This window comes from Penaeus monodon, chromosome 14 (genome assembly GCF_015228065.2).
Source record: "Penaeus monodon isolate SGIC_2016 chromosome 14, NSTDA_Pmon_1, whole genome shotgun sequence".
Taxonomy (NCBI): Eukaryota; Metazoa; Arthropoda; class Malacostraca; order Decapoda; family Penaeidae; genus Penaeus; species Penaeus monodon.
Genome location: NC_051399.1, coordinates 16,587,932 through 16,597,976, shown reverse-complemented (window position 1 = coordinate 16,597,976; position 10,045 = coordinate 16,587,932). Strand labels below are relative to the sequence as shown.

The 10,045-nt window shown below is 42.7% G+C and overlaps 2 protein-coding genes across 2 annotated transcripts in view; one reads left to right on the top strand and one right to left on the bottom strand.

Moving 5' to 3' along the window:
• Window positions 1-1,041: 1,041 nt before the first annotated feature.
• On the bottom strand, window positions 1,042-4,065 carry LOC119580926. The gene is made up of 2 exons (XM_037929169.1): window positions 2,992-4,065; window positions 1,042-2,956 (listed from the first exon to the last, which is right to left on the bottom strand). Exon 2 carries the CDS (start codon window positions 2,191-2,193, stop codon window positions 1,078-1,080), a length of 1,116 nt encoding a protein of 371 aa, XP_037785097.1. The 5' UTR covers window positions 2,194-2,956; window positions 2,992-4,065; the 3' UTR covers window positions 1,042-1,077.
• Window positions 4,066-6,616: 2,551 nt separating this feature from the next.
• The window catches only part of LOC119580924, a 4,059-nt gene continuing 630 nt past the window's right edge, over window positions 6,617-10,045 (top strand). Inside the window, exon 1 of the mRNA XM_037929167.1 lies at window positions 6,617-7,027. Coding sequence (XP_037785095.1) covers window positions 6,803-7,027 — 225 coding nt within the window. The 5' untranslated portion in view covers window positions 6,617-6,802. The remainder of the gene's footprint in view (window positions 7,028-10,045) is intronic.

Below are 10,045 nucleotides of genomic sequence, written 5' to 3'. Positions count from 1 at the left end.
CCTCAGTGAGCACTGGATCCTGATCCACTTTCACCTGTTGAGGGTCGATCTGGAGTGCCTGTTCCAATGGGTCATCTTCATCTCCATTGTCTGGTATTTCCGTTACCACAGCATTTACTGCTAATTTAGCCAGCACTTTCTGCTTTTCATTGTGGCCCTTGCTTAGATTCCCAAACGGTTCCATTTCCCTATCGTCCATATAAAGTGCCTGGGCTATCCTCCGTTTCTGGTGGATTAATACTGGTACTCTACCCCAGTTACAAGCTAGGACTTTCACCTGATCCTCTGCTTTGCATATAACAGGAATGATAACACAATCCTCCTGTAATGGATTTCCTCTTACCATTATTGGAGTTCCATCCTCCATTTTTCCACCTTTTCTTTTAAGACACCCTGTTAATACAGCTGCCTTACCTGGAGGTACAGTGATAGTTTCCAACGAAACCACTGCATATTCATGAGAGTCAATTTGATCCTCTACTGAATCTTCCTTAGATTCCTTATTCTGGTCCTCCAGAATCTCATTCACTGGGTGACTCCTCGCCACCCGAGGTGATCTAACCGGTTTGTTCCCCTCCTGGTTTATTATACCTCTCTGCAGGAGTTTAGATCCTTGACAAATTCTCCATTTATCAAAATCTAGTAGTAATTTATACTGGTGCATTAAGGACGAACCAACAAGAACATCACAATCCCCTGGAAAGTTAATGATCTCGTCCTGAAATACATAGCATTTATGAGAGAAAACCTTTCCTCCCATTTTGAAGGTCATTTGGGCCTCCCCTAGTGCCTTCACCGGTTCTCCTTCAAGTATTCCACTTACGAGCAGTTCACGTGGTTCAAGCGGAGAAGGAAGGTTCCTTGGATCCTTGTGGCCCCTCTCTTTCACCTCCTCCTGCTCCCTGTACATAGAATACTTAACCAATGTTGGGCTCGCCCCGGAGTCCCAAACTGCAGTAAAAGACTTTCGACTATTAGGTACCTTTACCTTAGTCATTAGGTATCTGGGAAGAGAAGACGCTAAAATAGGAATGATGAGGCGTTCAACTCCTGCCCGTACCATTTTATCTTTTACTTTTATTCCTTTTCGTTGCCGTCCCCCTGGGACGGAGCCGAAGAGTTTTTTGACTCTGTGCTAGCATAATAACTTTTCTTCAGTGGACAGTTTATGACCATATGTCCCTCCTCTTCACAGAGGAAACATTTAAGCTTTGCGGGGTTCTTGGGTCTGGCTCCTGTCGACTTCGACGTACGTGAATGTTGAACCCCTTGGCCAACCTTGGTTCTCCCGCCTGCTGGTAGTCCTCTTTTCTTGAGGCTCCAGCATCGATCCTTGGGATGTGTGTTATTCCAACCATGAACATCACAGAAGTACTTACTTCCTTTCTGCCCAGAGGGATCTCTCTTCTGAGTTTCCCTTGGTTGTTCTTCTCTTACAGTTGCCAACCGAACCTTCCCGGTATCACCTGTTTTAAATCTAGGTCGGAGAGTTGATTGGAACTGTAAATCCTTTTCTGGGTTCTTTTCCACCCATCTCCTAAAATCTTCCATGATTTGAGAGTATGATATGGTCCTTAACTTTGGTATATCCCATTCTTCTCCTATTTTGTACTTATCCAAAGCACAGCCTACCATAGTTGTTGCCAAAGCTCGCATGGTTATGGAGAAGAACATATCCACTGGAAAAGGCCACACTCTTAAAAGAGTGAAATTCATTTCGATAGCTTTGTCGCTATTCCTCCACTCTTCGAAGGACTCGTCCTTATATCTCTCGGCATCTCTTAGGTATTCATCCCAAACCTTCTTCTTCTGGGAGAATTGAGCCAGAATACCTTTCTTGAACTCCTCCCACGAGATGTATTCAGAGGTCATCATTTGGGCAATCTTCTTTGCCCTCCCCTGGTCGGGGTGGATGTAACTGACTGCAAAGTTTACCTTCGCGGCATCTCCCTGGATTGCGGTCCGTTCTATTTCGGACTCAACACGGGTGATCCATTCGCCTCCTGTCAGTTCATCTTCCTTTCCTTTGAACATAGGGACACAGCGATTTCTCTGCACCATTTCCACTGGTGTCGCCCTTACGGCACCTTCCACGGAATCTGGCACCGCAAGTCGAGGCGCTCCTCGCTGATCAGCTCGCTCAGCTCTCAGCAGTTCCACCTCTCTCCTCAGATCTTCAATTTCCTGTTCCATTTCGTCAACCGTCTCTGCCCACGTCCGAGACTCTTGGTAATTCGCCACTGCCCGTCGCAGCTGTATACCTTCGTTTTTTTGTTTCCCTCTTGCACGCACTCACACTACCTGGTAGTACTGCATAAATTTTCAGTGTCCTTGGGATCCGTATCCCTTTTATGTTTTGAGTATTATCACTTCCTGGAATCGCAAGCGTCAGCCAGGCACACGGCCCTCGCAGCCTACTTGCAAATTCCCACTTAAAACAACAAGTAGAGTCAAGCCAACGGCTCTCGCAACTCTCTTGCGTTTTATTGTCTTTTTTTTTCAAAGTCACTGAACACAGGTACTACTTAGTTACTTAATATTTCCCAGTGCACAACACTTTCCCCTTGAGGGAACAAAATTATTACCTTAAACCAATTAATCAAGAGAGCCACAATCAATGTAATATCAAAAATATATATCCTGGAATGGTCGGTAAGTTTTGTTGTGATATGTTAGTAAGACACTTCTAACACTTTTACCCTATAAAACACTTTAAACACTTGCACCTGCAAGAAATTTATTAAAGACCAATGATTTATATATAACCGCTTAAAATTATATCAAGTTGCATGCATTAATTACTTATGTATATTCAATCAAAAATTACTTTCAGGTATATATATCAAAAAGAAATATTTTATTGGTTCATGCATTCATGCGCTCCAGCAGCATAAATTTACTAGGACTCATTACAGCGGAGGCTCGATCCGCGCTGATCCTTACTCCACTGTCACCGCTCTCAGACTGATAAACTCCTCCCCTTTATGTGACGTCACGCTTCCCTCACGCGTTTGCGCCACTCACACCCCGTTTTCTTTCCTCTTTCTCACTTGAGCCAATGAGCCTCACTCTTTCCTCTCACGGACTCATACCATGCTCTGGCGTCCAATCACGCTCTCGCTCGCTCTCGTGACGCCACGTACTCACGCACATATGAACACACACTCTTCCTTTGGTGTTCGTCGTCTACAGAGCTGCTCTTCTGAGAAAGATTGCTTTAAAAAAAATGTATTATATCTTATTAAACACTATATTTATCCCAATAGCTGCCACCAACTGTTACCTAGTGCTCTATTTGAGGTTATACTTCTCTTACCACCCCAGACACTCCCTGGAGTAAGGTGGGTAATAAGTGGAATATAACCCAAATATATTCCTGCGTACAGGGCACTGGATAATAGATTTTTAATCCACTCTCCCCGGAGCGGGCTCAGTGCTTGTTATAAGAATAATACGTCCAATTTTACGTGTGACTTCCCTTTTTGTATATTTCACTTATTTCAGTATTATCTAAATTGGTTATTATAAACACATGAAATAACTTCGTACATTTAATAGTGTACTTACTTATACAAGTGAGTTCTCTCGTCTCCTGACGAGTCCAATTTCTCCCCTTAGAGAATACGAAGAGCGTAGACCCATGTCTCGTCTACTTCGTATGGTCACACGGAATTCAGTACGATTTTAACCGGAATTTCGGTAATATACCCAAGATAAACCCTCGCGAACGTCCATGTTCGACGACAGGTAGTACTGAACTGTGGCACAAGTGCCACGACAGCGCCCTGGCCTCTCCTGACTGTCCTGACCCAGCCCAGAGCACAATGGTGCCCTTGTTTACAAGGCCTACAGATTATCACCCCTATGTCCCCGAGACAAAGTGTCTATAGTGCCCTGCAAAACCATAAAGGCTTATCCACACCATAGGATAAACATCACACTCTGTAGCTTCAATGGAATGTGGAGTTCCCCTGAACTACCATTCCATCTACCATACAACCATTAGAAAATCCAATTCTATGGTGTATAGGGGTCTTACTATGTCAGGATTACCCATAAAATACCATTCCAACATTACTACCATAAGTCTAGCCGTTGACATATGTACATGTATATATATATATATATATATATATATATATATATATATATATATATATATATATATATATATATATATAATCTACACACACACATATATATACATATATATGTTTGTGTGTGTGTGTATCTATGTATAAGTATATATACATGTACACCAGGGGTGTAGTGGGGGGGGGGGAACGCGGGGGAACGGCGTTCCAAGCGATTTTTCGAGGGGGAACGCGTCCCCCCAGCGAATTTTCCATAAGTTTCGTTGATGTTCATTAATATTCAGGGACCTCCCTTGTCAAACTTTGCCACCAATTCTCTTCCTTATGTTAAGACCTGGTTGCGGTCACACAGGTCAGTAGTGGACAAGCACTACTGCACCGAAACCACGTCCATCTGCTCTGTGGAAATACACTTAATTCTTGTCGTTTATTCGGTTTTTATTGACGTTTATTCGGTTTTTATTGTCGTTTATGCTGTTGAACTTTTTACTTTTTATATATTTGTATTCTCTTTTGTATTCTTGAATTATTGGCTATTTTTAGCTTTGTTTTTGTATCATACTTTTTATTGTTGTTGGATAATTTATATTTTCTTTATATTTGTATTATATTTTGTATTCTTGCATTATTGGCCTTACTATTTTTTCAATTTCATATAACCATTGTATTATTGTTGGATATTTTTATATGTTATAGATTTTTTTTTTCTTATGTAACGGCTTCTGCCTGCGGTTTAGTTCTGATTTCCTGGTGCTGCGCACTTTGTTACTTCGCTGATCCATTTCGGGTCTTGTGGTTTTATGAAATTTTTTCTTACGAATTTGTTTTATTATCTTTTGTGTATTCTCAATATATTCTCTTACATCATGGCTTAAAATTTTCGACTTTTTCTTATTTAGGTCTCATGTGGGGGGGGGGGGGTATTGGCGCAGTATAAAATTAGAGTCAACCAAGTTTGCCGGCAGCGTTCCCCCGGCGATTTTTTTACCACTACACCCCTGATGTATACATATATGCATATGTATATGTATATATATATATGTATATATTGTAACGATGGCCGATGAGCGGTGGAATGCAGACAAGTCGCGTCTGGCACTATGCGGAAATCTTGGGCAGCGGCAAAGGTGAAACAGACTTCTTGCTTGTTTGTTGCAGTATATTGTAACGAGAGAGAATAGTACAATTGACGGACAGAGGTTCAGTCCGGTCAGCGTGCTGTAGGCTGTCTGTCTGTCGCTGGCAGGCGACCCTCTTCTATAACAGGTTGAACAAGGAACTCACAAGGGTTGCGATGTACTGGGAAGTGTGAAGGAAGAATGTGATCGTGAACACGGGGCAATGTCACGAGGCGGAAGGCCTGCGGATGTTGCGTCTGCTGTCGTGTCTTGCAAAGGTTTGATATGTAGGGGCTGGCGTTACTGTATTAAATATATATTTAGAAGTTAATAGTGTTATAGGGATGGCAATAGTAGCGTGATGGAAGGTGTCTGCTACAAGTGGCCCCAAGGGAGTCCTGTAGCTATAAGGGTTATACGAAACACTCAAGATCCATTAGTGAGAATCTCTGGGGGGGGATTTGGTGGGAGGTGAAATAGGCCATATGTGAAATTGGTATTACATATATGTATATATATATATATATATATATATATATATATATATATATATATGTGTGTGTGTGTGGTGTGTGTGTGTGTGTGTGTGTGTGTGTGTGTGTGTGTGTGTATGAGAGAGAGGGAGAGGGAGAGAGAGAGAGGGGGGGGAGAGAGAGAGATAGAGAAAGTGAGGGGAAGAGAGAGAGAGGGGGGGAGAGGAAGAGAGAGAGAGAGAAAGAGAGAGGAGAGAGAGATGGGGGGGAGGGGGGAGACACAGAGAGAGAGAGAGAGAGAGAAAGAGAGAGACCGGTGACCTCACCTTGCTCCCCCCATACTTCCTCTAACTGCTTCAGCCACTTCCGGCAGCTAGGATGCTCACTACTTATATCGAGGATGACGTAGCTTAGAGCAGAGACTCCGGGCTAGTACAGTGGTAACGTGTCGGCCTCTCATCCGAGGGGTCGGCGGTTCGCGCCCCGCCCAGGAGCGAGAAGTTGCAATTGTCGCCTGGAGGTTACTGCTGTGGCTGGGCACCACGGCGGGTAAGGACTAGGTTCAGCCGAGTCAACACCAGCTGACACACGTGAGCGAGTCGGCATTAGTCGACACAGGCCGGGTTCCCCTCAAGGGCATAGCCCGGGCGAGGCTAAGCTTCGCATATCGAACTTATTCTTAGCTTAGAGCAGTTCGTGTTCAACGCCCGGTGTGGTAAGGTCGGCCTCCCCTCGCCTCAGGCGGGTCGGCCTGACGCGTGACCCCGCGTTCACCGAAAACCTTAAGACATACTCGTGTGTTCAACAGTCATTTACAGAGAGAGAGGGGGGATAGAGAGAGAGAGAGAGAGGAGGAGTAGAGAGAGAGAGAGAGAGAGAGAGAGAGAGAGAGAAAGAGGGGGGAGACAGACAGAGAGAGAAAGAGAGAGAGAGGGGGGGAGAAAGCGAGAGGAGAGAGAGTCTCAGATTGGTCATACGCCTTCGATGACACACACCCTAGCCGACAAAGGTGACCAATGGGGTTTCTTGCCCATGCATTGACCTAGGCTACGCCCACAGCGCTCATGACCTCTGGCCTCAGCCTTGACCCAAGCAGACACTACCTCGAGTCGCGGCCATGCTCGCCCGCGGCCTCCCGGGGGCTACCCTGGTCTCTCCTGCACAAACAGGACATACCAACCTCTGTCCACGCTACAGAAAACCTATACTCTACAATAAATTCGTGAACCTGGACTGTGCGTTTTACAAGTCCCTCACAGATGGTGCCAACTGGGGATGTCGCTTCTTTCAAGCTTGTGACACGAACGATGCCTCCGACCAGCACTCTCTCCAAAAACAAACTGTAAGTACGCCATGGGCAATTCTTTTCCTTTCTTTTTCCTTTCCATGTGTGTATGCCGTTATGTTTTAACAAGTGCAGTGATTTTTTTTAAACACCTGAGCAAGTGTCCGTGCTAGTGCATTTTTTTTCTCTACCATGTTTCTTCGAATGTCCTTTTGATGGTAGATTATCTTTATTTTTTTTAGTGAGAGTAATTTTCTTAGGTGTGTTTTTTCCCTTTGATTCTACTCCATCATACTAAGCAAAAGCATAGATTCGTGAATATTACTTCATCTTTCCTTATGCGGGTATTTTTGTGAGTGCAGTTTTTTTTCATACGTTCATATTTTCTCGAATATTCTATGCACGCTAACTGTTGCCATATTCTAGGCATAATTTATTATTACCTTTATCCCCCATTGCGTTAGCCGATGCCGTATTGGCGTTAATTTCGTAATTTCTTGCAATTCAGTGCATTTCTTTAAGGCTCGGGTTAATAATGCATTAATGGGGTTATCTTTGAAATATTTAAAACTTTTTGGAATTACCCACAAACAATATTTACATTTTTTTCTGTCACCAAACCTCCTCACCTATCCTTGTTCCTAATTCTCCCCCTTTCCCTAAACCCCCGCCTTTCCACTTCCCCTCCCTCTCTACTTCTCTATTTTCAATTTATCTCCTCGGGTCACTTGCGTTAATATTCTAGTGTCGTGATATTTGTTTCAATGATATTTTCAATTATACAAATGATTTAATATACGTATGTTATATTGTGTAAGTGCGATTTCCAATTGACTTCACACTTGCCTTTCGCGATGGAATTGTGACCGCGTGTGACCTGTCTCTTACCACCCTTTCTGACCGTGTGAACCCCGAAATCAATTATCCGATTCATGATCTTGGTGTTATAATAATCGGATGAACCTCACTTCGACCTCACTCAGGTAAAATCGGTCACTCTGCCCACGATTAGAAATATATTGTTTCTATTTTCATTTCAATTATATCTCGTTGTTAGAGATTATTTCTATTATATCAGCTACTGCGATTTCATATTGTTCGTGATTTTCATAATTCATCTACAAATGTCAAATTCCCTCGGTCATCTTAACGATTTTCCATCTTTCCTCTCATGACAATCGTTAAGATGCTGACAGATTTTCACAGCATTTCTTTCATTAATTGCTCTATATCGCGAACGTTATTTCATCTTTATTACGTGGTCCTTGGTGACGACCCCAACGACGGGTTTCTGGACATGTAATTAGTGTTTAAGTTGAATGTTGTCGTTTTACGTGCTCAGAAGCACATTCATCGCCCAGCTGTGATCTGGCGCCCGTGAAGCGCACCAATGTTTTTACGACTCCACGTGGGCATAGCGCTGGCATTTCCCAACGGGATGGGATGCCCAATTTGCGTATTATTTTTGCTACGTATGAGCTCGTCCCGGCAGTACCCTCTTCAACCTGAAAATATGGTGGGGAACTGGCCGCTTTTCCTCCGGGAATCTTTAGGCTTAAGTTAACATAACTTGAAACCACGAGGGTTGTCCTATCGGCCGATCAGCGGTCTGCTTGCACCATGCGTTGCTCTGCAAGCTTTGTCTGTTCTGTGACAGACTTGTCACCATTTCATACATTTCACATACTGTTGCAGTGTCATTTCTGTGATTTCGAACAGTAGTTGATATAACGTTGCAATTGCCGTAGAGTAATAACTATGTTACCATATTTATGAATGTTCTTTTCGTGCAGTATTTATTTTCCTTGACCTCTGAAAATTTTCCACTTCGTTTACATACCCCGTCCATATCCTCGCCTCGCCTTTTACTTATCAATTCTCTATTTCTTATTACTCTCACTTACTTTATCTATCTGCTATGATTCTATACCTACTCTACCACTAATGTATTTTCTACTCGTGTGCTAAACTCTGACTTATTCACTTTATAACTCTAACTTATTTACTCATCTCGTCTATTCACCCATCACTTCAGTTATGCAACTTCATACATTGTATCTGTAGAAATCACGTTAATTGCACAAGAATTACATGCATATAGTCTTCTTGTATTCTTGCCTTGCATTACATTTTATTGTGCCGTATGTTGTTATTAAGCGTATATGATGTAATGAGTCACTCCCAAGCGAACATGAGGACTACATTTACCTATTTTCATTATCGCTTTGCTTCGAAATGATGAAGGTGTCGGTGATAGACATATTCTAATCAATATTAATTTCTTATAAGTCACATATATATTGTATGTACTATTGCACAGCACACTGTTGATCCTCGCATTGTTGCATTTTTTCTTTTCTTTAAAGAAGTCTGTCGTTCAAGATAGTCCTTGCGGACGCGACAACTTTTCCTTCCTTATAGCCATGCACAATGCTTATCTTTTGTAGATTTTAACCTCTATCTATCCTGAGACAATTGCAACTCAAGCAAGTCCTTGTGGACTATTGCAATTGTCTCCCTAAGCATGTTCCTCTGTCTATCTCTTGACAGTGAAATTATATAAAAAATAATTATAAAAATTGAAAATTCAATATAACATTATTAAATACTATTTCTTGCAATACTCTCATTATATCTTACATACGGCCTTTGTCACACTGTAGTAAGCAAGGCAACTCCCACCCCCAAACTACTGGCGTAGGAGTGACTGCCCCAAGGCGTAAGCCTTCTTACTCAGAGCATAGGGCCGAATTTAGACATCTTCCAGGTTACAGTAGCGGCGGCCAGTCATTTACAATTTACCAACCAGGTACTTAGTTAAACCAACATATTTCTTAAAGATAATATATTCAAATAAAATACAATAAAGTATTAAGGCCTCGTATTTAACAGGTCTAACTATTTAAGTCCAGACATGGTGTACTTAACTTAAACAATTTCTCCGGCGACCAGAAATCGAAGCCGGGGAGACTGCCGACCCTCCTCCTCAGCCCTCGCCTCTGTTCTGAGGATCCCCTAGCAAACGGCGGGAGCCTCTGAAGGAGTAGTCACCGTCGGAAAATATTTACTGAGTAT

What these genes read in the sequence shown, in the direction of transcription:
- LOC119580926 (XM_037929169.1), bottom strand. Translation starts at nt 2,193, where the DNA reads ATGGAACAGGAAATTGAAGATCTGAGGAGAGAGGTGGAACTGCTGAGA.